The sequence below is a fragment of the Rhinoraja longicauda genome, chromosome 31 (genome assembly GCF_053455715.1).
Source record: "Rhinoraja longicauda isolate Sanriku21f chromosome 31, sRhiLon1.1, whole genome shotgun sequence".
NCBI lineage: Eukaryota > Metazoa > Chordata > Chondrichthyes > Rajiformes > Arhynchobatidae > Rhinoraja > Rhinoraja longicauda.
The window spans coordinates 14,552,164-14,580,008 of NC_135983.1; the positions used below are offsets into that span (position 1 = coordinate 14,552,164).

General features: G+C 44.3%; 2 protein-coding genes across 2 annotated transcripts in view; both read right to left on the minus strand.

Moving 5' to 3' along the window:
- The window catches only part of ntng2b (netrin g2b), a 70,232-nt gene that overhangs the window by 5,554 nt on the left and 36,833 nt on the right, over positions 1-27,845 (minus strand). Inside the window, exons 4-5 of the mRNA XM_078426123.1 lie at positions 21,703-21,875; positions 17,525-17,551 (exon numbers count right to left, since the gene is read on the minus strand). Coding sequence (XP_078282249.1) covers positions 17,525-17,551; positions 21,703-21,875 — 200 coding nt within the window. The remainder of the gene's footprint in view (positions 1-17,524; positions 17,552-21,702; positions 21,876-27,845) is intronic.
- LOC144608249 (uncharacterized) lies at positions 336-14,636 on the minus strand. Its single transcript, XM_078425844.1, has 5 exons — positions 14,540-14,636; positions 10,266-10,301; positions 9,916-9,951; positions 8,139-8,177; positions 336-892 (listed from the first exon to the last, which is right to left on the minus strand). Exons 1-5 carry the CDS (start codon positions 14,634-14,636, stop codon positions 783-785), a joined length of 318 nt encoding a protein of 105 aa, XP_078281970.1. The 3' UTR covers positions 336-782.

Below are 27,845 nucleotides of genomic sequence, written 5' to 3' on the forward strand. Positions count from 1 at the left end.
CTCCGTGAAAACTAAAATCCACATCCAGAATTTCCGCCTTGCTGTTCTGAACAGACACATGCAATTTTAATCTTCAGACGTTCAACTCATTACTTGGTTAACAGGCATATTTTTGTTTCAAACAGAATAAATAAAGGGTTTCTGATTATCAAAAGCCCCAGGGCACATAATGTATTCTGTTGAGTATTCTAATTTATTGCTTAGATTGCCAAAGTCGTCCTATATGTAGCATATACAGAATACATTCCTCGCGGTCTCATCTCTACACTTTGGACAATATCTTCACACTTCCATAGCCCGCTCGATAATAAGGGGCCCGAGAGGTTCTCTGGTAGATTAGCCTGTGCGCATCTAAGTCTCAAACAAAAAGAGAACAATAAAGCACAATACTGGAAGTAACAGGGCTTGAAGCTGTCGAGATCCCAGCAGGACCAGTCGAGAATAACTCACGGACCACCTTACTGATCATTAATGGCCAGAGCTGCAGAAATGACTTTACAGGCGCAAATGTTACTTTTACTTTTCAGATTCAAACCTGACTAGACTGCTAACAAAAATTTGCTGGTTTGCAAACGATGGAACAAATTGAGCATTAGCTGATTTGTTACATCCGACCTGCGGAGAGACACCCATAGCCTTGGCCATGGAAGAGAAGTGTAGACCCAGCATAGAACTTCTCGACTGCCCTATTTTCAGGTAACCAGCCGAATGTGGGTGGGGTGGGAAATAAAAGAGGATAAACATGAACAAAAATATACAGAATTACTGTACACGGCGAGATCTCAAATGCATAGACTGCTCATTCCAATTACTTCCCTACCTTCAACACTCCTCTGGGCTCCTGGGTTTGACTTTGATTGCGACCGAGGCAGTTTTTTCACTTTTTCTGGTGCTTGAAAAATCAAAGATTCCTTCCATTGATATCACCACATGTAACATATCAGGATAATCGGTGAAGCAAATAACTAGGCATAACATCAACGATCATTTGGCACTACACGGGAGTTCACAGACAAGGGAGCTACCCAGCGAGCGCTGGGGGTTGTAGCAATGAACAGAAAACGACTAGACAATGGGATCTGAGTTTGGGACACTCTGGGCACAAATCTGTTGGAGCGAACGCTCACTTATTGAGGGGTGATTTAATCCACGTGAACTGCAACGCTGTTTGGTTAGCACCCGGGCAGCGGAGTTGGACAATCACTGTTAGCCGTCCTGAAGTGAAACAGTGGGTTCAATGGTTTACGACCGCCATTGCCATTGTAGAAGCGCGTGATTATGGGTAGCAAGCACACGGCCGGCCGAATGGCCTCGGCATGTGTTGCACGATGGGGTAATAATAAATAATGTTGGATCTCAAATGCTGTCCTCAATTATCCCTTTTTTTCGGAATAAATTGCCATTTCCTTAAATAGGTTTTGTAGTGGGGGGGGGGGGTTGGTCTCTAGTGATTTACCGCTCGCAAACTGAACGGTTTACAAATAGGTCAAGCAGATATTAACGTTGAAGATCCTTGGTCTTTCAAATTGCCATGAACATTAGGACATAGAAGCGTGATTGGGGAGGGGAGGAGAGGAGAGGGGGGGGGGAAGGGGAGGTCAGGTCAGGTCAACATTGGCACATGTCACCGACTCAGTGGCGGGAAACTTCTAAAACTGTTCTCGCTGGTAACGAGTTCAATGGAACTAACAGTTTGACGGTCAATCTGCAATTGTTTTTTGTTCGCGGGTGAATCCGACGCCAGCAACATCTCTGGCATGTGCTCGGAAGCCAAGTCGTCGTATTTAAAACCCGTAGGGGAAAAAGTTCACTTGTCCCAGAGTGCAGCTTATTTTTAAGGAGACCCCAAGTCTATTAATTAGATAAGCCGTGTCCAAGAAGTTCGTGGTTCCAACAGACTTGTTTAAACGGAGCACGGGTGGAGAAACGCCACGTCCATATGTTGCTTCCCCCAAGTCTCCAGTCACTGTCGCCAGAAATATCAGAGACTTATTAATTTTGTGTTTGCAGGAGTTGGATCTCCGGCCTGAACTTTCCAAGTCTGAAACTGCGTGCTTAATATTCGCCCGGCCACTGGATTTGGAGATTGTTGTGTTGGAATGTCACCCGCTCCACTGGGAGAGATTGTAAAGGGAATTAAATACCTAAACACCATTCGGTGAACGGAGTGTTATTTTTGCGGTATTGTGTAAGTCTGTTTTTACTGCGCAATTTGCACGGAAAATGAGTCCTACGAAATTTAAAAGCGATTTTTTTTTTTTTAAACAAGACCATCTGAAAAGTAGGAAGACCCAACAGTTTACTGCCCGGACAGGGAGCTTCATTGATTCGGGAAGGTTCAGGTAAAACTCAATCAGACGAGAGTTCCAAAGTAGGGCGGTCACGGTGGCGCAGCGGTAGAGTTGCCGCCTGACAGCGAATGCAGCGCCGGAGACCCGGGTTCGATCCTGACTACGGGCGCCGTCTGTACGGAGTTTGTACGTTCTCCCCGTGACCTGCGTGGGTTTTCTGCGACATCTTCGGTTTCCTCCCACACTCCAAAGACGTACAGGTATGTAGGTTAATTGACTGGGTAAAATGTAAAAAATTGTCCCTAGTGTGTGTAGGATAGTGTTAATGTGCGGGGATCGCTGGGCGGCGCGGACTCGGTGGGCCGAAAGGCCTGTTTCCACGCTGTATCTCTAAAAAAAAACAATGAACTGAACTGTAGGTGCTGGCTTACAAAAAAAAGGCCGAAAGTGTTGGAGTAACACAGCGGGTTAGGCAGCATCTCTGCAGGTTTTGGGTCGAGACCCTTCTGATGTGTTCCTGCTGGGATTGAATCTGTTCCCAGCATTTTTCGTCTTTGTTTCAGATTTTGTATTTTCTTATCAACTAAACGAGGCAAACAGAGGCGACTGCCTGTGACAAACGTTAATATCACAGGTGAGGATCGTCAATCTGTTTCATGAGCACAGCTGATGCCTGTTTACCCCGAAGCCAACATCCATTTAATAATTAAGATGCAGCTTTTAACAAATGTCGCTGAGCTGCCATTTATTTTCAATGAAGGCTTCATATGTTAAAATGTAATGAGTATAATTCTCTTTTTACACGGATAACTGCCGAATGTACCATCTTAACATAACCCGAGGAGGCAGATTGAAGCATCGTCGACTTCACCTTTCCAAATGTTAATCTGTTGATTAGTTTATCAAACCGCATCATTTAATAGCTCGTTATTCATAATCTAACTGATTTGAGCTGCGGTAAATGTCAGGAGAGTTTTAAGTTTCCCGAATGCTTCTATTAGTAGAACATTAAGTCGACCTTTCTCTGCCGACTTTGCCTTTTGATGTGCGTTACCGCCCGTTCTCTGGCACCTTGTCCCAGTCGAGGGTAATACTGACTTTAGGGGCGAGGGCCAATGGGTCATATAGAAACATAGAAAATAGGTGCAGGAGGAGGCCATTCGGCCCTTCGAGCCTGTACCGCCATTCAATATGATCATGGCTGATCATCCAGCTCAGTAACCTGTACCTGCCTTCTCTCCATACCCCCTGATCCCTTCAGCCACAAGGGCCACATCTAACTCCCTCTTAAATATAGCCAATGAACTGGCCTCAACTACCTTCTGTGGCAGAGAATTCCACAGACTCACCACTCTGTGTGAAGAAATGTTTTCTCATCTCGGTCCTAAAAGACTTCCCCCTTATCCTTAAGCTGTGACCCCTAGTTCTGGACTTCCCCAACATCGGGAACAATCTTCCCGCATCTAGCCTCTCCAACCCCTTAAGAATTTTATATGTTTCAATAAGATCCCCCCTCAGTCTTCTAAATTCCAGCGAGTATAAGCCTAGTCTATCCAGTCTTTCTTCATATGAAAGTCCTGCGATCCCAGGGATCAATCTGGTGAACCTTCTCTGTACTCCCTCTAAGACTAGAATGTCTTTCCTCAGATTAGGAGACCAAAACTGTACTCAATACTCCAGGTGCGGTCTCACCAAGGCCCTGTACAACTGCAGCAGAACCTCCCTGCTCCTATACTCAAATCCTCTTGCTATGAATGCTAACATACCATTCGCTTTCTTCACTGCCTGCTGCACCTGCATTACTACTTTCAATGACTGGTGCACCATGACACCCAGGTCACGTTGCATCTCCCCTTTTCCTAATTGGCCACCATTCAGGTAATACTCTGCTTTCCTGTTATTGCCGCCATAGTGGATAACCTAACATTTATCCACATTATATTGCATCTGCCATGCATTTGCCCACTCTCCTAATCTATCCAAGTCACTCTGCAGCCTCCTAGCATCCTCCTCGCAGCTAACACTGCCACCCAGCTTCGTGTCATCCGCAAACTTAGAGATGTTGCATTCAATTCCCTCGTCCAAATCATTAATTGCATCGCCCATTATTCGTCCATCCCTGAAATCCAAACGGGCCTCTGAAGAATGGGGTATACAATGTGCACTATAAAGCTCACTAACACGCTGTTATCTGTGACAATGGTGCTTGTGTATTGCATTCAAAGTGGAATGGTGAGGTGGTGTGATGTGAGCATTCATCACAAACATGTCTCGGAACAAAACCAATTGTGGCTATCCCTCGAGGTCGAGGATGATGGTCTACGTTCCATTGTGTTTATGAACTCTCAGGTGGCTTATGAGTCCAATCCTGGCTTTAAAAGTTCTTCGGCATTCAGGGCAGGTGACTCCTGGTGTCAGATCGGGCTTTGGTTGTTGCTGCCTCTCTTTCCGTTTACTTCTCTCTTCTTCTAATTCTGCGCATCTGTTGACCTCGAAGGTCGCTATTCTATTTCAGATGATGTTTTGCCAAAGTTCCCTGTCCTTGGCACTGGTTTCCCAATTATCGATGTCGACTTCACATTTCTTCATGCTGGCTTTGAAAGCGTCTTTGAATCTCTTCTTTTGTCCGCCTCTTTTAGCTAGGAGTAGGTTTGCTTTGGTAGACGCTCGTCTTCCATCCGAACAACATGACCGCTCCATCTTAGTTGATTCTTGATGACGAAGGCTTCGATGCTTGATGACTTTGGTTCATTCAGCACACTGACTTTGGTTCTTCTGTCTTCCCAGCTGATATTTAAGCTGCTTCGAAGATATCTTTGATGGAACCTTTCAAGTGTTTTCAGGTTGTCCAGGTTTCTGAAGCATACAGGAGCGTTGGAATCACCACTGCTTTGTACACTAACATTTGGTGTCTGTTCAGATGTCACGATTTTGAAAGACTCTCGTCCGAAGACATCCAAAAGCTGTTCCAGCACACTTAACACGATGTTGGATCTCGTCATCAAGGTCGACATTGGAGAAGAGGTGACTTCCAAGGTACGGAAAGTGATCCACATTTTCCAGGGTTGTTTCAACAAGTTGAATTGACGATTGTTTCCGATTTGTCTCAGTTGGTGACGATTGGTAGATAACCTGAGTCTTCTTGGAGTTGATGGTAAGTCCAAGTTTCGTGTATGCACTGTTGAAGGCAGTCAGGATCTGTTGCAGATGATTTTCTGAGAGAGCTACAACACAGTTGTCGTCTGCGTATTGGAACTCGGTGAGGGAGCTCGTGGATGACTTAGTCTTGGACTTGAGACGGGCAAGATTGAAAAGTCTGCCATCTGTTCTGTAGACGATTTCGATTCAATTGGTATGACACAAGGAGTCTCAAAATGAGAATAATCTGACTTCATCATTTCTACTATTGATATCATGTAAATGAGTAAATCCTATGGAAATTTCTCATTCCCACTAGTAAACCTTCATTCCCCTGACTCATTCAATCTGTTACATTGATTTTCTTACCTGTAGATCTGTATTATTTGTCATTGTTTCTATCTCAGAATATTGATTAGTCTGTTTAGAGTTTACTTTAGAGATACAGGATGGAAACAAGCCCTCAGCCGACCAAGTCCACACCAACCATTGATCACCCGTTCACACTAGTTCTGTTATCCCAATTTCACATCTACTCCCTACACACTAGAGGCAATTTACAGAGGCCAATTAACTTGCAAACCCACACATCTTTGGGATGTGGGAAGACAGTGGAGTAGCTAGAGGAAACCCACATGGTCACAGTGAGAACATGCAAACTCCACACAGACAGCACCCAAGGTCAGGATTGAACGCAGGTCTCTGGCACTGTGAGGCCACAGCTCTGCCATCTGTGGCACTGTGTCCTTGAATCTTGTTATTTGATCTATGCAGGGGCCTAACGTTTCCTGAGCAAACAACAAACAGCTGGAAGATCTCAGCAGGTCAAGAAGCATCTGGAGAGACAAAAGGATGGTTGAATTTGTGTGTCAAAACCCTGAGGCATGAAGCAAGATCTCCCAAAACATTGACCATTCCTTTGTCTCTTTACCTGCTGAGTTCTTCCAAAAGTTTGTTTTTTGCTCAAGGTTTCTTGCATGCTTAGAAAGCAGACTACTGACAATTACACAATCACCTCTGGAATTTCAATGATATTGGGACATTGCACTACTATATCTCAATGTTACAGCAATGTTGATGGTATCACCTTCCATCAGAACATTGAACAGTACAGCACAGGAACAGGCCTATTGGCCCACAATGTCTTTGCCAAACATGATGCCGAGACCTACCCTTATTGCCCATGAAGAACAAACTAACTCCTCAGCAATTACTCTTAAAGACATACAGCTTACTTTTATTACTCCTTGTCCAAATTGTACGTCTTGATAAGCATTTACTGTCAGTAACTCAGTGGATGCAATACCTCCTGGTTTGTAGTCATTTCATTTCTCAGATATCTACAGCAGACTGTTCCTCCTCTAGTTGTGGTCATGAATAAATTAACATCAAATGATACATTATGTCAGCTTTACACTTGTTTGACACTTGAAAATAGTTTTACTTTTACCTTTCATAAGAAACAAAGTTATCAATTTAATTTTAATTGGCAGGAATGTAGTAATTACTTGACTTTTATTGTGTTAGTCACTGGAAGCAATGCTGTTTAATATTATCACTCCTTGTATTCCAGAATTAATTTTGCTTGTTAAAAGTGATGTAGTTATCTACATATTTCATTTACATCTCACAGACATCTTATGTCACTTTTGAAAATGGCACTGCATATCCATTATCCTTCTGTAAATTAAGGTTTTAAACACAAGATTTGATCTGGTGCCCTTTTAAGTAAAATCATTGCTCATTATGTGATTCACCAGTGCTCACACAAGACATTCATATTATCAGCAGGAACGGGAGCTGAGCAAGAATCCGAGAGGCAAGGATTAATTTGTCAATGAACTTGTCTCCAGAGACTATGTGCAGCATACCCTGCATGTATTCCATCATTGTACACAGTGTAGGCCCTGACCTCCTCGTGTCGCACATCATTGTTGATTGTTCACAGCCTGAGCCACTGTCTCCCTATGCAGAACCTTGTACGGTATGTGTAACATGTCAAGATGGGGGAGGGTGGTCACGGATACGACCCCAAATGTGGACAAGCAAGAAAATTGAATGCACCAGACGGGAACACGATCTCTTCATTTGGTAGGGGTGATTTGTTTACTGGCGAGGTGCAGGCATAATCAATGTTATCTGGTGTACATTGGAGTGGATCCTTTTACAGATACAGCTATGTTAACATTAAATATCGAGGGACTTTGTGAGCAGACAGTGGCAAATCTGTTGAGATTTCCAGTGGCAGTGAAGAGAGTTTGTTCAGAATCAGATCATTAGGTTTGATGCTTTGTTGAAGAAAGATATTCCATTGGGGCGAACAAGACCCTCTGTGTGTTGAAAGACTGCATTCAAGTTCCAGCAGCTGAATATAAAGTGATTTGCAGTAATAGGAAGTCATGAGATTTATGCCCAGAGGAGCAGCTTAGTGGAGGAAACCTGCTGAATACTGCACAGCAGAGAAAACTGATCACTTCAAGACATTTCAAAAGGGAACAAATCCATTAACAGTTATTACAAGTAAAGCTTCAATTTTCATTCACTGAGCAGAAATATCAGTTTTCTGGTGTACGCTAGGGTGGATATTTTCTACAGACACAGCTCAGTTAACACTAAATATCTCGGGGATCACTCGAGACTAAAAATTAGTGCCAAGGTTCTGAACAAATATTGTTACTGGTCAGGATTAATAACTTAATATAAACTTACCTTTCTTGATTCCTTGTTCTGAGATTCTGGTGCGTCCTCCTTGTAAGCAAGAGGGAACCATGACGTAGGTGCAATGAAGACTATCAGCAAGATCATTTCACTCTACAGATGAAGCCGCTTTTATTTCCTACTTGTTAGCTGGCCTTCATAGTGAACTACGATATCCAACTTATAAATTACATTAAAGGATTATGGTGTACCCTCGTAGTACAGTACAGGAACAGGCCCTTCGGCCCATAATGCCTCAACTGTTGTTACAGAAGATGCAAAGACCTTTTCATCTGGTAATTGTACTAAATGAAAAGCTATTCTATTGGATTCTGTCAGTATGTTCAATTACTTCCAACAAAAAATCCAACAGCTTCCATTTATATGGTGCCTTTAATAATAGTCTAAAAAAAATCATAGTCAAAGAGCCGTATAGCACAGAAACAGGCCTTTCGGCCCACCTTGTCCATGCCTACCAAGTTTGCATTTGGGCTAGTCCCATCTCACTTTAAGGCTATCTTCTTTAGGGATGAGTGCTAGGTGAATAGGAAACCCCAATTAGGACACAAGCAATGAAAAACAACCTGCTGGAGGAACTCAGCAGGTCAGGCAGCATCTGTGGAGGGAAATAGACAGATGGCGTTTGGGGTTGGGACCACTGAGCTCCTCCAGCAGTTAGTTTTTCACTCAAGATGCCAGCATTTGCAGTCTCTTGCGTCTCTTTACAGCACAAGCAGTCGAGTTTTAATCTGTGGATGATGATGGGGAAGCATTCTTCTGACTGGTTATTTTACTCCAAACCGATGCACAATGTCAGACTAGTACTTTGAAAGTTGCAAGAAGCAGGGTATTGTCACTAACTTAACCCATCTGTGGATCCACTATTAGTGAATTCACTTAATCTATGCTACCTCTAAATAATGTAATCGCTAATACTTATATTACATTTGGTGTCAAAATGATTAGTGATACGGGTGTGTAAAGGGATGAATTAGAAATTGGAAAGTCATTGTTTTGTACAGAATAGCTGATTGTATGGTACGGGCTAAGCCTGCTGCTGAGTGTGTGAACTATTAGTGTAAACCTGCTGAGCAGTGCAGTGAATTGACGTTTTGTGGGAACACTTCCATTGCAGAATTATTCTTGGGCTGCATAACTGCAGGGATTGAGCCTAACGAGAGGTCCATCATTGTACAAGGCTGATATATTCCGTGGACTGCAGCAATTTAAAGATAATTGATCACTTGGCAAAAAGTACTTGCAGCCTTTAGAAGAGAGTCGAATGTGTTTTAACTCTTTGGTACAATTTGGATGAGGCTGTTGAGTGAAATAAGAGTGGAACAAATATAATGTAAATGACAACCCAAGTTAGATGCGGAAAACTGAGGCAGTGGGCTGGTGGTGGAAGGTGTCAGATGATCTCTGCTGGGGGATTAGTGGGGCTACATAACATTGAAATGGGATTATCAAGAAGAACAAGAGTGACTTTGGCATGAAGTGTGTGGGTGCTGACTTTGGGCAAGCACAAAATTCCACTCAGCGGTGAAGATGTCCATGGTGGAACTACCTGATATTCTGGCCTCAGGGGAAGATGTAGAAACATATAAAGATGTAAATATAAATATAAAGATGTAGTGCATAAAAAACAGAAGAAATGCTCTGCACCTTGAATAAGCTCTGTGTAAAGTCTGTTACATTCTGTCAAAGAGTATGGGATATCAGCAGCTTTCACTTTTAACTAATGAATACCTGTGGGTTTCAGTTATTTGAAAAAGAATGATAAACTCACCCTTTTTAACTTCTTGTTTAGCGGTTGGCACAAGTCCTTCAACAAGAAACACAAGCACAATCTCTAAGGTTGCGTACAATCCACCAATAACATCGCCACTTTACTTGCTTCAGTTACTGGTACTATATATTGCGTTCACTGAAAGATAACTAATATCAAAAGAGGTAGAAGCACTAGTAACTATGGAGAGGATGGTTCTATTTCAGTTACTAGTGACAAGGAATAGCTAGTTTTAAAATCAATTAAAATTGCTCAAGCTAACAGCAACAGTCTGCACTGTTAAATGGTGCTCTACATATTGGTCTATGCTAACTATTACTAGTTATTAATGATGAGAGAGGAAGACTTACTCTTCTTGGCCTTATTGAGACGTGGAATGATTTCTCCTTTCAATGAAGCAGAACAAAGGCAGATTGATGAGCATAACATTCTGAGGAAGATTCGGCTCTCGATGGCTCATTTCCACACTCGCTTATGGGGAATTCTACAAATTAGGATGTGCTATTGACCAATATTAAAGGAATATAATTCAGCAGAGGAATTACACCAAGCAGTGTGGACTAAGGCTACAGGGAATGGATCAGTTTGCAGGAAGGCGCGATCTTTGATGAACATTATTCCAGGAAAACTGGCAATTATTTTCGTGGCCAATCGAGTAATGAAATGGTCAATGTTGCTTTGGTACTCTTGCTTCTGGTGTGATACAGGAGAGAGTGTTGGTAGGGCTAGTTACTGCTTCCATGTATATAGAGATGACGCTGCCATTAATTATTCCTCTCTGCAAAACTTGGGGAATGGCTGTAACACAAGAGTTGCCTACACTAGTTCATGGAAGGGAGCGTTTCATGGCCACTAAAAATTTGTTGCTTTCATGCAAGCTTCTGGCCATGAATCTGCATTACAGAAAGGGATTATTTATCATTGATTTTTTTTTTTAAGAAATATTTATTGATGGAACGTTTACTGCTGCCATTAAGACTGGCACTTTGCATTCAAGGCTACAAACTATTTAGCGCAGCTCCATAGAAACCTGGCTCTTTGTTAAAGTCAATGGAGAATGCAAGGTTAACAATGCAGAGGCTTCCTTCAATCAGAAGACCTCCAATCCTTTCTTCCATCGCCCCATCGCCTCCGTGCTTTTTTCTATGGGAAGGAGCCCTCACCACCCAGTGATGACCCCTACTCCTATCTCCACCGGTCCCCCTCCTCTTGGACTCCCCAGAACGGCCTGCTACCCTCTCTAGACCTCTTGATTTCTAACTGCTGGCGTGACATCAACCTTCTCAACTTTTCCACTCCCCTTACCTACTCTAACCTCACCCCCTCTGAACGTACAGCTCTCTGCTCACTCTGCAGCGACCCTGACATTATAATCAAACCCGCCGACAAGGGAGGTGCCGTGGTAGTCTGACGCCCTGACCTGTGGCCAAGCGACAACTCTCAGACACCTCCTCCTACTTATCCTTGGACCATGATCCCACAGATGAGCACCAGGCCTTAATCTCAAACACCATTACTGATTTCATCACTTCTGACTGTCTGCCCTCCACAGCCTTCAACCTTATCATTTTCCAGCCCCGCACAGCCCATTTTTACCTTCTCCCGAAAATCCACAAACACAACTGCCCTGGCAGACCCAGTTTCTACCTGCTCTTGACCCATGGAAATGATTTCCACGTGCCTCAACTCCATTCTATCCCCCCTGGTCCAATCTCTCCCGACCTATGTCCAAGATACCTCACATGGCCTTCATCTCTTTAATGAATTCCGCTTTCTGAGCCCCCATGCCCTCATCTTTACTATGGACGTTCAGTCACTCTACACCTCCATCCCCCGCCAGGAAGGCCTTAAAGCCCTGCGTTCCTTCCTCAACCGCAGAAAACATCCAATTTCCCTCTAGTAACACTCTACTCCGCCTAGCAGAGCTGGTCCTCACCCTCAACAACCTCTCCTTTGACTCCTCTCACTGCCTCCAAGTCCAAGGCATAACTACGGGCACCCACATGGGCCCCAGCTATGCCTGCCTCTTTGTAGGGTACGTTGAACAATCCTGTTCCAGGCGTACACCAGCCCAATCCCCGAACTCTATCTCCGTTACATTGATGACTGCATCAGTCCAACCTCCTGCACCCATGCAGAACTCATGGACTTCATCAACTTTGCCACCAATTCTCATCCTGCACTCAAATTTACTTGGATCATCTCCGACACCTCCCTCCCCTTTATTGATCTCACAGTCTCCATCACAAGAAATAGACTATTGACTGACGTCTATTACAAACTCACTGACTCCCACAACTATCTTGACTACACTTCTTCCCACCCTGCTTCCTGCAAAGACTCCATCCCCTACTCCCAATTCCTCTGCCTAAGCCGCATCTGCGTCCAAGATGAGGTGTCCCATACTAGAAACGTCACCCATTCCTTCTATCCAGAGATGCTGCCTGTCCCGCCGAGTTACTCCAGCTTTTTGTGTCTATCTTCGGTTTAAACTAGCATCTGCAGTTCCTTCTTACACATCTAAGTTATTGAAGTTGTCTTTATCTGAGTGAAGCCATTCAGCAGGGGGTAAGGTGTGAGGTTTGTGATAAAAGGGAAAGTTAGATTGAAAATCTATTTTAAAATAAAAAAATCATTTTGAAGAACAGAATGATTGAGATTGAGACTTGACCATATTGCACCTCATTTAGAAAGTGACTGCCCATTAGTTAAGAGCAACATTTAGGGGCACTAAAAATGGTTATTGATCAAGAATATTTTACAATGACCAAATTATTTGTCACAGGCAGAGTTAACGATCTTAGAATTCTGGCAATTAATGAGAAACACTGCCCTGAATACTGATTATTGGTAAAAAAATCTCGACGAAAGCTCGACAAAAGTACCAGTCATGCTAATTGCTGGTCAGGATTATTTTGCTTGAGTTTCACTCAGCTGTCTAAACCAAATCCCTTGATTGTTTACAGGCTCAGTGTGAAGGAAGAAGTAATCAAGTAACTTTCTGAGGTGCAATGTGGTCAAGTCTCAATCTCAATCATTCTGTTCTTAAATGATTTTTTAAAATTTTAAAATAGATTTGCAATCTAACTTTCCCTTTTATCACACCTCACAGAACCAAGAGGCTATGGTGTCCCTCTCTTCCCCTCCTCCTTCCCAGATCTCCCTCTATCTTCCTGTCTCCACCTATATCCTTCCTTTGTCCCGCCCCCCTGACATCAGTCTGAAGAAGGGTCTCGACCCGAAACGTCACCCAATCCTTCTCTCCTGAGATGCTGCCTGACCTGCTGAGTTACTCCAGCATTTTGTGAATAAATACCTTCGATTTGTACCAGCATCTGCAGTTATTTTTTTATACTGTGGTGCTACTTGGTCTGAGCAGTAGCTGCCAACTTCTGAAAATCTCTTGCTTTAAAATTGGACTTCCCCTATCACTGGCATCCCTGGTGTTTGCTGAGTCTGGAAACACTCACTCCCTACGATATAAATTGGGCAGTAAAATTAAAGCTGGTTAATTAAAATTTACAGGTGGAACAAAGGGCTGGAAATGCCTGGGAGTTATTAACTGGGCATAATATCTTTTATAGAGCATTGTGTAGGCAATGAATGGCTCATTCAAAGAGCAGTGATTTGAATAATAATCTGACTGGTGTTACTTTGTTCCTGTGCAAGACAAGGTCACTATTACAGTAATCCTGCTTATCATTGGAGTGCTTTGTTTTCATTAATAAAGGAACCGACTGACTACTAGTTCCAGTCTGAAGAAGGGTCTTGACCCGAAACGTCACCCATTCCTTCTCTCCAGAGATGCTGCCTGTCCTGCTGAGTTACTCCAGCTTTTTGTGTCTATCTACTAGTTCCAGAGCCCCTGCTGTAATGGGGGAGATAATTTATGGCTTCATTGATAATCATTGATTCTTTCATAACCATTGTCCACAGAAGTGATGTTTGCACATGGACACCTGAACCACAGTCTTCACTCTGGGCAGGGAGTTCATGTAGTAACTCGGCCGAAACTGATCAGGCCCTTCGGCCCACCGAGTCCATGCCGACCATCCATCACTCTTTCACACTAGTTGTATGTTATCCCACTTTCTCATTAGTTCCTTACACACTTGGGCAATTTACGGAGACCAATTAACCTACAAACCCACATGTCTTTGGGATGGGGAAGGAAACCAGAAACCCAGAGGAAATATGTAATAATATTTGAGTGTTAAAAAGGGAAAGAGTATCCTTGGTGTTAACAATCTTAAAGTTAAAAACAAAATCCTTCCACTACTCAGCATCTCGAATGAGGATACTCTCTGATATTTCACCTTTGTGTTAAATCTGTATAGATTCAGGAGAGACAGCCGGAGATGCATCAGAATGAATGAGAACAAGGACCACAATCAATGGGATAACAAGGACCACAATCAGAAGATCTCCCTCTGGTTCTGTGGGCCTAAACTCCAATGGGGTTGCTTGTGCGATGGTTTATTTTTTTAAAATAGACATTTTTTTAAACGAATTAAGAGAGTGAGCACAGTTTCACCGAGTTTCCCCTCCACATTTTGTGTGCACACTGATCTCATTCCAGGGAGTTCTAGGACCTACATGTTGTAAGGCCGGGAGGAGATGGTACCTGGCACCTTCTGCGGTTTCGGTGAGGCAGCAGCCACAGCTGAAATCACCGCTTGTGACTTTCGGATTACTGTGCACATGTGAAAGAAAGGAGACATTTAGCTGTTGTGACACCACGTAATATATAGAACAGTACAGCACAGGAATGGGCCCTTCAGCCCACAATGTCCATGCTGAACATGATGCCAAATTGAACTAATCTCTGCTTGCACATGATCCATGTGCCTATCTAAAAGCCTTTTGTCATATGTGCCTCCATCACCCCTCCTGGCAGTGTATTCCAGGCACCCACCACTCTCTGTAAAAAAAATGCCCCACAGGTTTCCTTTAAACTTGTTCCCTCTGATATTAAAGCTATGTCCTCTTTAGTTTAGTTCTGTTTCGAGACGCATCATGGAAACAGCCCCTTTGGCCCACCGAGACCATGCCGACAATTGATTACCCATCAACTCTCGTTCTATGTTATCCCACTGCTTACACATTAGGGGCAATTTTACAGAAGCCAATTAACCTACAAATCTGCATGTCTTTGGGATGTGAGAGGAAACCGCAACACCCAGACAAAACCTCTGACTCTCTCTTAGAGAAAACAATCCAAGTTAGTCCAACCTCTCCTTGCAGCTAATACCCTCTAATCCATGCAGCTTCCTGGTAAACCTCTTCTGCACTCTCTCTAAAGATACCACATCCTTCCTGTGATGGGGTGACCAGAACTGCACAAATGTGGCCGAACCAAAGCCCTATGGAGCTGCAACATGACTTCCTGGCTCTTACACGCAATGCCCCGACCGATGAAGGCAAATGTACCGATGAAGACAAACGTACCAAATGTCTTCTTTATTACTCTGTCTACTTGTGTTACCAGTTTTAGTGAGCTAATGACTCGGACCCCAGATTTGGATGTGGTTACCAAGTAGTTACAATAGTCTGTGGGTAGGTTTTAACAGCGCAACCAGGCAATTGGATTCACCTAGTATATGCCACCTTCATTTGATTTTGCCGTCTGCTGGCTGTTTTACATTCACTCACCCTTCCCTCAGTGCCACCCACCACTTTCCTTGAACCATTCAACTTTAAAATATTTCTTCCTTGATTTAGAAGACTTCCTCAAAGTTCTGCAAGCAGATTACAACCTTTAGTGCTGTTCCCACAGCTGGAAGCTGTTTGTCGTGTGAAGCACTTTGGTGTGGGGATGTGGGCGCGATGGTCGTGATAAGGACTCATGATTCTGTGTATGCCACTGTCGTTACTGGTTCAGAACTGCACAGGCCCCAGGACACCAGCTCAGCCAAGGTTACCAGTTGCAGATGATCTCAGGAACTATCACTATGTTGGGAAGTCGTCAACAGGTTAAAGCCACCCGCAGGGAAACAGAGAGACACTGCGAAAACTCTACTGCTTCAGAACTGCTCAACCAAATATCCAGAGAGAAACAAAACCATGTACTGCAAATCTAGGCACTGCTGCTTCAAGAAGAAAATAATGTGTTTATTGCCTTAGACAGAGGCTCATAGTTCAAATTATGACAGTAATGGAAACACAAACCTCTGTTGTAAATGGCCACCTGTTCTCTTCTGTTTTCGGCCATTTAAAACCCAATGTGTTGGCAGCATTATTCTGTTTATTTCTAATTCACTTTGCCTTCCATTTCCTTTCCTAGAGAGATTGTGGTCAATAATTCCTGTGTGGTCTACAAAACGTCGGTGCTCACCAATTACTGAACTGAGCATCAGCTCCAGGGAAGAATCGTTCTGCCATCTTGCCTGGTGAGTTGGCAGGTTGCCAGGCAGCAGAGGGTCTTGGAGGGTAGCTCATTGGAACCCTCCTCCTCTTTACTGCTGTCCCCGCTGAGTCTGGTGCCACACCTGGTGTGGGTAGGATACCACATGGGATTGGTTGGTTTAGTTTAGTTTATTGTCACTGTTGTGATATTGTTAGGACTACTTTGTTGGTCACAAGGACTACTTTGTATGCCTGTGTATATAAGTGATTGGTGTGATTAGGCAGCCACTCTGGATCCAGGCGGCCTTGGAATAAACAGCCTGGAGTTAAGCTCCACCATGATAACATCTTAAACATGTGTACTCGTGGTCCTTCCAGAGTCACAACAAAGGTACAACAGGTACCGGACCACGAAGAACAACAGTCACGTGTACTGAGGTACAGTGAAAAGCTTTCGTTGCTTGTTAACCAGTCAACGGAAAGACAATACATGATTACAATTGAGCCATTCACAGTGTACAGATACATGATAAAGGGAATAATGTGAATAACGTTTAGTGCATAATAAAGCCAGTACGGTCTAATTAAAGATAGTCTGAGAGTCCCCAATGAGGTAGATAGCAGCTCAGGACTGCTCTCTAGTTGTGGTAGGATGGTTCAGATACCTGATAACAGCTGGGAAGAAGCTGTCCCCTGAATCTGGAAGTTTTCACGTTTCTATACCTTTTGCCCGATGGGAGAGGGGAGTGGCCGGGGTGCGGCTCGTTTAGGCCACCCCAGACACTCCATCCTCCATCAGGGGACTTGCGAACCGTCAGGCTGGCAGAGTGGCCGCAACAGAGCCGCAGAGACGTGACTGGTCTTACAGAGAGGATGCAGCATGAGCTGGTGGCAAAACATGAAAGTATTCAACAATAAACACGCAACACCTGGACAACATTCTGAAATGTGAACTCTCCAGCTGTGTAGCCGTCAGAAGAATTATTTGCACCCCTCAAGCTTTCATCTAAAATTTTAATTTCATTTAAAGAAACTGTGGAAAAAAATTTCCTTTAAGTAGCAGATAAATAACATGCAGGACAAACTTAGATTTGGAACCAAAAATGTTTAAAATGAAGCGAAAAGATACTTGAAGTAAATTTTTAAGAATGATGATTAAAGTAAGAAAACCGATGGATGTAGGGGTGTGAGAGAGAGGTAGAGGGAGAGAGAGACTCAGAGACTCGGAGAGAGACAGAGGCAAATGCCCCTGGGTCATACTTACTGCCGTAAGCGGAACTGGCAGCCACACCTGGAAGGAAATCAGAAGTAGATGTTAAGAAAACCAGCGGTGAACTGAGGATCAAATGTCCTCCCTCCATGCTGTAACAACAAAACTCAGACAGTGGGTCCACTGCCATCTTCCCCCGCCTGCATTTTAACCTGTTAAGTGTTGGTGTACTGTAGGGACTGCCGTTGAGGCAAATACCACTTATGGCTTGACAACTCAGCACTTTATATGCTGATTTCAGCTTGGTGTACATTGTTCACAGATGCAGGTAGTCACACTAACTTAGAGGAGCGGTGTTGCTCTGTTTTTGAACAAATGTTATAGACAATAGGTGCAGGAGTAGGCCATTCAGCCCTTCGAGCCAGCACCGCCATTCAATGCGATCATGGCTGATCACTCTCAATCAGTACCCCGTTCCTGCCTTCTCCCCATACCCCCTCACTCCGCTATCCTTAAGAGCTCTATCCAGCTCTCTCTTGAAAGCATCCAACGAACTGGCCTCCACTGCCTTCTGAGGCAGAGAATTCCACACCTTCACCACTCTCTGACTGAAAAAGTTCTTCCTCATCTCCGATCTAAATGGCCTACCCCTTATTCTTAAACTGTGGCCCCTTGTTCTGGACTCCCCCAACATTGGGAACATGTTTCCTGCCTCTAATGTGTCCAATCCCCTAATTATCTTATATGTTTCAATAAGATCCCCCCTCATCCTTCTATATTCCAGTGTATACAAGCCTAATTGCTCCAGCCTTTCAACATACGACAGTCCCGCCATTCCAGGAATTAACCTAGTGAACCTACACTGCACGCCCTCAATAGCAAGAATATCCTTCCTCAAATTTGGAGACCAAAACTGCACACAGTACTCCAGGTGCGGTCTCACCAGGGCCCGGTACAACAGTAGAAGGACCTCTTTGCTCAAATGTTGGGTGGGGTGCTGTGTGTGGTGGTCCCTGCGCCTTCTTGTACTGCTCATTCTTTGCTCCCCTTTGCTCTATTGTATTTGAGTCCGTTTTTGTTTGTATGGTATATCTGATATGTGTATTAAGGAACTGCAGATGCTGGTATACTCCGAAGATAGACACAAAATGGTGGAGTTACGCAGTGGGACAGGCAGCAGCTTTGGATAGAAGGAATGGGTGATGTTTTGGGTCGAGACCCTTCTTCAGACTGGTATATCCTGTGTATGTTTGATCTGTTTGAATAGCATGCAAAACAAAACTTTTCACTGTACTGCGATACATGTGACAATACTAAACCTAAACCTTAACCTGATAGCGGGTGTAATGGACAGTTGCAGTGAGTGAACGCTGGGCCCTTTACACATGGAAATGAAGGGCGTGATACTGTCAGGTCCACACCAGTGAGGCAGGTGACCATCTGTCTGTTGTTAAACATTGTGCTTCACCATTGTAAAATGTGGGCTCCACAGATGCACTTGTAAACCTGTGTCACACGGGCAGGAGCTTTGCAAAGTCGGGTATGGTGAGGTCACTGTTATGTCAAACTACACCACCCTCTAGTGCTTGCTATCAATTCATATACTAACATGCATTTTTATATAAGAAATCCCAGAGGAGTTTAAAGTGCTCATTTCTATGTAACAGCGAGCTTGTCAACCATTGCTGTATTCGGTTCTTCCTTTGAAACGTGGGTCTGTGGTTGGGTTCTGCCCTGGGGGCTGTTTACTATTCAATAAGTGCGATTTCCCTTAACCTGTAGTGTCACTTTTACATTGAAGTGCACTCAGCTACTAGTCTCCAATGATATGTGTCCTGCTGCCTCTGCGCTAACTCTGAACCCCATCCACCTGCCCTGGGAAATAAAGGGAGCTTCATGGTCAACTAGATCTTGTTTTTGAATCTTTGACTTTAAGTCTTATCTGATTAAACTGTGTGCATCCAGGTTATGGCTCAGCTATGGCACAGATGAAAGTTCAGTCTTTGCGTCAGAGGGACCTACTGGAGGCCACTAATTCCTCACTAACTGACTGCTTGATTCACCCATTACCCCATTTGCAGCAGACAATGTTAATTAGCTCACCAGAACTTACCTTGGGCATGAATAGACAGATGCAACGAATCATTAGAGAAAAGTTTTTCAATTATAGTATCTTTGAAATAAAAGTTGAAAATAGCAGAACTAAACAGAGAGCTGGTCAGCTTCTGAAGGGGAAGAACAGGGAGGTTTACACTGCACACAAAATCCTTTCTTTAGACCTAAGTTTTTCCATGACACAGTGTTCAAGCATTCTTCCCCAGCGAGAATGGAGAGATGCTGAGCAATTAATCTGGCAGATTTTTAACCTTTCCCAGTGGCAGATTTCTGTCACTATTATAAAGGCAATAATTTGTATTTATAGGCCACCTTTAACACAGAGAGAAATCATCCCAAGGTGTTTTGCAGAGATAAAATCAATAAATGGACAGCAAGCAATGTACGTTAATATCATGACTCTAAGGACCAGTATCTCAGAGTTGCCGTGTTGAAAATGTCAGTATTGGCAGTGGATAAATTCCAGTGTTTGCTTTCCTGCCTCAGACCTTGACTTTTAAAATCACAGGTCCAGTTGAGACAAAAACTGTTCTCAAAGCGTTTTTCTGTCTGCTGTTATACAATGTGCTTTATTTCTTGCTCTACCTAGACCTCAATAATTAATAGGGGAGGTATGAGCCAGAATTCCAGTCTCAAAAACCTCTACCAATATTGGGATAATGTTAACTAGTGACGGAAAACAAATGCCCTTCAACCAGTTTCCTCTCTTGATTTTCACACGTTTTAGAGAATGAAGCACTACTTTGTGTTGGATCAGTAATTCTAAGATTATATTCTATATAGAACGGTACAGCAAAATAATAGGCCCTTTGGCCCACAATGTCTGTGTGCCAAGACCATCACTTATCTTCTTGTCTACTTGCACGTAATCCATATCCATCTATTTCCTGCATATCCACATGCCTATCCAAAAGTCCTTGAAATGCCTTTGCTTCTGCCACCAAACCCCAGTGTGTTTCAGGCACTCACAACCCTCTGTGTAAAACATTTGCCCTCCACATCTTGTGTAAACTTTGCCCATCTCATCGTAAAGTTATGCCCTCTAGTATTTGATTTTTCCATCCTGGAAATAAGAGCCTGACTGTCTACCCTATCTATGCCTCTCATAATATTACATGCTTCTATCAGGTCTCCTCACAACGTCCGGTGTTCCAGAGAAAACAATCTGTTCAACCTCTCCCTGTACCTAATAACCCCTAATCCAAGCATCATTCTGGTAAACCTTCTCTGCATCCTTTCCAAAGCCTTCATATCCTTACTGTAATGGGGTAATTGCGGTAATACTTCAAATGCAGCCTAACCAAAGTCCTATAAAACTGCATCGTGATTGCTACCGTCCCTGAAATTGGTTTGAATTTCAAGCAGGTTTTCAGAGGTTTCTACTAGATTCAACAGCGACAAAACAACATCTGTTGAGGAGCTCCACTGTGCCTGGATTTAATAAAATCATGTTATTCAGAACTATTTTTAACCTCTATACCACTGGGGGTGGGATTATTCTTTAGTTTAGTGTAGAGATACAGAGTGGAAACAGGCCCTTCAGCCCATTGAGTCTACAGCGACCAGTGATCATCTATGCACTAGTTCTATCCTACACCCCAGGGACAATTTACAGAAGCCAATTAACCTACATACCTGCACGTCCTTCGAATTGTTGAGGAAACCGGAACAACGGTAGAAAACCTACGGGGTCACAGGGAGAATGTACAAATTCCGTACAGACAGGTCCCGTAGTCAGGATCGAACTCAGGTCTCGGGCGCTGTAAGGCAGCAACTCTACCGCTGCGCCACCGCGCTGCCCTTTCTAGTACAAAGGAACTCCTTGCTAACCGCTGTCATTGTTCTAAACAATCGCTTCTAATAATCTGGGCTTTTGGCTGGTGTATCTGACTATGGCTGTGATGTTGGGATTGTTCACAGAAGAGTGGGAGACCTGCAGAGTTTTAGAAAGTGGAAAAAGAATCGAGCTTTGGGAAGAGACAGATTATTGTCTCATCAGTAGCAAATCCCAAAAACTACTCAAGCATACAACTGTACTTCCTTTTTAATGAGGCATCGTGGAGAAACTTCCAGAACACATGGCACGACTGCACTGTATGAAGGAGTAAGATACGTACAGCTGTTGGCTGTTCCCATTGGGTATGGATTGTAGTTGCCTGGGCGCCATGACTTGGCTTTATAGTTCCTCTTGCACTTTCCACAGTCTTGGCCTGTTGTGTTGTGATCACACTCGCACATCAAAATCCCTTCCTTGAAGTGGCAGCTGTTTGCGTGCATGTTGCACTTACACCTGGAACAAGAAGGAGTGAGTGTCACAGATCAGTGATAACGTCCTCCTAACCTCGTAGCCTGGGCCTTGTCAAGACCTGGTGAGCTGGGCTGTCAGCGTGGAGCTGATGGGGCATGAGAAAGGACACGAGCATTTAGTGCTGATGTCTCGGGAACTCCAGCTCTGTGACCGGCAGCTCCAATTAAAAGTAAAGCATCTGCCACTGCGATTCACGGCTACCTGCCAACTCCCAGTTAACATACCAGCTGCAGTGACGAAGCCTGTAAGTCATCAACCTCTGAATGGTGCACAATTATTCCCTGTTAGTGAGCTCTCTTCACCACAGGCGGATTCATTCTATTCGGAGGTTGAAATAAAACCTGAGAACTGGAATTGCACAGTAGGCCAGGTAGCATCAGTGCAGAAGAAATAGAGTTAATGATTCAGGTCAGTGAAGCAGAATCAGCGTTATTCTGATGAAAGCTCATCTACCTGAAAGGTTACCTTTCTTTCTCTCTCCACAGATGTTGCCTGACCACCTCATCATCTCCAGCATTCCCTGTTCATCTTTCAGGTTCCCAGTATCTGCAAGTTTTAGACTCGGAGAGCTATGCAGCATGGAAACTGACCCTTCGGCCCACTCCAGCTCGTCCCATTGGCCAGCATTTGGTCCTTATCCCTCTAAAACTTTCCTATCCATCCGCCTGAACCAATGTCTTTTAAATATTGTAACTGTATTGGTTTATATCTAAATGTTTAGACTGCCAGCACACCCTGCTTTCCTTTGAGTATTGCTACGGTTGGATTTCATCATACAGGAAATGATCACCCCTTTTCTGAAAGTATGTTGAAACATTTTGCAGGAAACCAGTCCGCCCCACATTGCGTGGCACAGAGTGAAAGCTAAATGCGGGTTCAGGTGAAGATGAATGAAGTGCTGGAGATGATTGGACTGTGATATAGATGAAACTTGGGCAGCACTTGGTCACATCTATTATATTGAAATACCTTCCATTAACTTCCCGTAGACACATTCACAGTGGAGTTATCACGACAAACATGTCACAAATGTTTACACTTTCTTTTCTCTGATTTTTGCAGGTAAAATGAGGGTCATCTCGGTAGTGCAGCGGGTCTGAGCCCAGGAACACATGTAGTGTAAAAACCTGACATATCTGACAGGGGCGCAGTCAGTGCAAACATAAGGAGACAAACAATAACTTCAGTGCACTTTGGAGAAACTGCAACTCACCCATCCCTTGATGTCAGGTTGACCCTGGCAAAGCAAAGACTTCATACACTTCACCTCCAATTTCCATCCTGCCCTTAAATATACCTGGACTATCTCTGACATCTCCCTCCCGTTTCTGGACCTCACCATCTCCATCACAGGAGACAGACTAGTGACGGACATTTACTACAAACCCACCGACTCACACAGCTATCTGGACTACACTTCTTCCCACCCGGTCCCCTGCAAAAAGTCTATCCCCTACTCCCAATTCCTCCGTCTACGCCGCATCTGCGCCCGGGATGAGGTGTTTCACACTAGGGCTTCCGAGATGTCCTCGTTCTTCAGAAAACGGGGCTTCCCCTCCTCCATTATAGATGAGGCTCTCACTAGGGTCTCTTCTACATCCCGCAGCTCCGCTTTTGCTCCCCCTCCCCCCACTCGCAACAAGGACAGAATCCCCCTCGTTCTCACCTTCCACCCCACCAGACAGCGGATCCAACATATCATCCACCAACATTTCCGTCACCTACAACGGGACCTCACCACTGGCCATATCTTCCCATCCCCTCCCCTCTCTGCGTTCTGCAGAGACCGTTCCCTCCGTAACTCCCTGGTCCACTCGTCCCTTCCTACCCAAACCACCCCAACCCCGGGCACTTTCCCCTGCAACCGCACGAGATGCAACACCTGTCCCTTTACCTCCCCCCTCAATTCCATCCAAGGACCCAAACAGTCTTTCCAGGTGAGGCAAAGGTTCACCTGCACCTCCTCCAACCTCATCTATTGCATCCGCTGCTCTAGATGTCAACTTATTTACATCGGCGAAACCAAGCGCAGGCTCGGCGATCGCTTCGCTGAACACCTGCGCTCGGTCCGCATTAACAAAACTGATCTCCCGGTGGCCGAGCACTTTAACTCCCCCTCCCATTCCCAGTCTGACCTTTCTGTCATGGGCCTCCTCCAGTGCCATAGTGAGGCCCGCTGGAAATTGGAGGAGCAGCACCTCATATTTCGCCTGGGCAGTTTACAGCCCGGTGGTATGAACGTCGACTTCTCCAACTTTAGATAGCTCCTCTGTCCCTCCCTTCCCCTCCTCCTTCCCAGATCTCCCTCTATCTTCCTGTCTCCACCTATATCCTTCCTTTGTCCCGCCCCCCTGACATCAGTCTGAAGAAGGGTCTCGACCCGAAACGTCACCCATTCCTTCTCTCCCGAGATGCTGCCTGACCTGCTGAGTTACTCCAGCATTTTGTGAATAAATTGATTTGTACCAGCATTTGCAGTTATTTTCTTATAAAGCAAAGATGACGATGGTCATGGGACACTGGAAGTGACAGAAATGTAGAGGTAAATGTCATTATGAACCACACATAAATGGACCTTATACCTCTGATGATCTCATCTGGGGGAAACTTGGAGGAGGACAAGAAGCTCAGGGATGATTTTGGAAAACTCCAGAGGTGAGAGAAGATTGGCAAAGTCCTCATATCTCTTTTTCAGCAATGAACCAGTGGTTATATGTGGATAACTTGGAACAGTCTGTCTCGCCCTTTCCTTCTTTGTTGTCTTTCAGTATGTGTTAAATGCATGTCTGAGTGTTCTTTGGCTTGTTTTATGTGGGGGATGGGTTTGGGGGAAACTTTTTTTAATCTCTTACCTCGACGGAGATGCAATTGTTTTCCGTATCGTATCTGCGGCCTAACATGGTGGAGTTGGCGGCCTCTGCTGGAGACCGACTTCGGGAGCAGCAACCGCGGGAGCTTGCAGGACTTAACATCGTGGAGCTGGCGATCCCTGTCGGGGATCGACCTTGGAGCTCCAACCGTGAGAGTCTGCGGACGTTAACATCGTGGAGCTCGCGATTCCTGCTTAGGGACGGACTTCGGGAACTCCAAGCCGCAGGAGCTTCGACCGCCCCCTATCGCGGGAGCTTCAATCGCCCTGACGTGGAGGCTTCGATCTCCGGCTGCGGTTGGTTCGATAGCCCCGACAGCGGATGGTTTAACTGCCCCGACCGCAGGAGAATAAAGAGGAAGTAGATTAGACTTTATTGCCTTCCATCACAATGAGGAATGTGGGGAATCCGCTGTGGTGGATGTTTATGTTAACTTTTATGTAGTTGTGTGTCTTGCTGCTTTATTTAAATATGGCTGTTTGGTAATTCAAGTTTCACTGTACCTTAATTGGCACATGTGACAATAAACTGACCTTTGAACCTTTGAAATACTGACACATATGACGTGGTTTGTTAATACCCCAAGTATCTTTTTTGGGGATAGAAGCAGAATTAGCCATTCAGCCCATTAAGTCTACTCCACCATTCAATCATGGCTGAGCTATCTCTTCCTCTTAATCCCATTCTCCTGCCTTGTCCCTATAACCCCTGACACCCATACTAATCAGGAATCTATCTATCCCTGCCTTAAAAATATCCATTGACTTGCCACCACAGCCTTCTGTGGCTAAGAATTCCACAGATTCACCACCCTCTGACTAAAGAAATCCCTTCTTATCTCCTTCCTAAAGGAACGTCTTTTGATCCTGAGGCTAGGCTATGACCTCTGGTCCTAGACCCAGCTACTGGTGGAAACATCCTCTCCACATCCACTCTATCCAGGCCTTTCACTAATCGAGACTTCTACATCATATACATAGTACAGCACAGGAACAGGCCCTTCGGTACGCAATGTCCATGCCAAACATGATGTCAAGGTAAACTAAACTCACCTGCCTGCAAATTATTCATATCCCTCCATTCCCTGCATATCCCTGCATTTCCGCGTGCCTATCCAAAAACCTCTTAAATGCCACTATCGTATCTGCCGTAACCACTACCCTGGCAGCACGTTCCAGGCATTCGCCCCCCTCTGTGTAGAAAACTTGCCCCACACATCTTATCTAAACTTTGCTGCTTTCAACTTTGACAATTCCATCCTGGCAAAAAGGTTCTGCCTTCTAACCTATCCATGCCTTTCATAATGTTATATATATCTATATGGTCTTCCCTCATCCTCTGCCATTCCAGAGAAAACTACGCAAGTCTGACCTCTTTTATCACAAGGCATATAATGTAAAACTCTATCAGTGACTTTGAATTACTCCATCATGCTTTTGGACACCAATTTGTTGAGGGTTAGATAGAGCACCCAGATTCCTAACACCAATCCCCAGCAGCTGAGGATTCCATGTGGAGTGTGCAGTCACAGAGTTGCCCCTTAGGATCCAGACTGTCTGGAGGAGCTTTTATCTTCGGAACATTAAATGACCACTTTCAGGTTAAGCAGGGAATCAGTTCTGAGTTATTTATATCATTCATAACTCTTGCTGTTGTTAGACAAAGAAAGCTAATAAACCAGCTGACTTGGGAAGGGTAGGAGTTAAAACGCCATATGGCAGCTGAATCTCAGATAAATTAATTTACTCATTTACACATTAATTTGCTGTGCTATCTTTAGAATGCAGGGATTTTGCAGGATAGAGAGGCAGGTTGGCTTATTGTGGCTGCCCTGTCTCTCTGCACATCCCACTTAATCTCTTCCATTGCACACACAAAGCCCAGTTGGGACTCAACCTGGTCCAATGGCCATTTCTACCATATCTTCTGACCTCTCCCTTTACATTTTTGGTGATAATTTTAGTTTAATGCCCTTTGACCACCAATTATCAGCAGAAATATATTTTTATTTAAAAGGACACAAAATGCCGGAGTAACTCAGCGGGTCAGGCAGCATCTCTGGAAAACATGGAACGATGATGATTTGTGTCGGGACCCTTTTTTACATACTGATCAGAATGAAGAATGAAACTGACCCAAAACGTCACCTGCCCGTGTTCTCCAGAGATGCTGCCTGACCTACTGAATTACTCCAGCACTTTGTGTCCTTTTATGTAAACCAGCATCTGCAGTTCCTTGCCTTTCCTTAATTTCTTATCTAATTTACTTTGTTTTGAATATGTGGGCACTACTGTGAGTTGCATATGATGTCATTCACCTGACGACCATTACTAACACTGCTAGCAAATATGCCATCATGTGGCATCGAGCCTTAGATTTGAACTTCATGAGTGCAGCCAAGCCGGTTTGTAGCAGGAATGCTGCAGTTTTCAAACTCAGAGATGAATTCTAGTGGACCATTGCCGGGAGGTCTAGAGACTGACTGAGAATGTAAAGCCTCTTATGGTGGAATAGCCAACAACATCCTTACGCCAGCCTCTCTGGTGTAAAAGATAGTTATGTTTTCAAAGAGCAGCCTCCAAGTGGAATTATCCAGCACATGTCAGAGCTGAGACTGGGACATTGATCTCGAACATCACTTCTCTGATCTGAATATTCTTCGAGTCTGACAAAGCAAAATTTTCTTAATTGTGAAATGCGCATCTGGTGTGATAATATTCCCAATTAGGTAAAACTGCCTCACAGGCACCAAATTAGTTCACACATCGTGTAAACAGATTGTTCTTTTCAAGTTCTTTTTATGGAAACATATCTCACAAGATATTCAAATTCGGCACCTGAGCCACACGTCTCCTATTTTCATCAGCCAATCATTTTTCCATCTGCACAATTAGTGACGCCATTTGGCATCTCCGGGGAGTGTGGGGTCTTTTGAATCCCGGTGCCATCTGCTGTCTATCTGATCACAGCCAGCGTGTTGCTGTGATGACAGTTCACATTGCTGACACTATCTGGAGAATGATTTTGTGCTTTGGGGCAACAGTGGGTTGCACTGGGTGCTGGGTTTGGTGAAAGAGGGTGG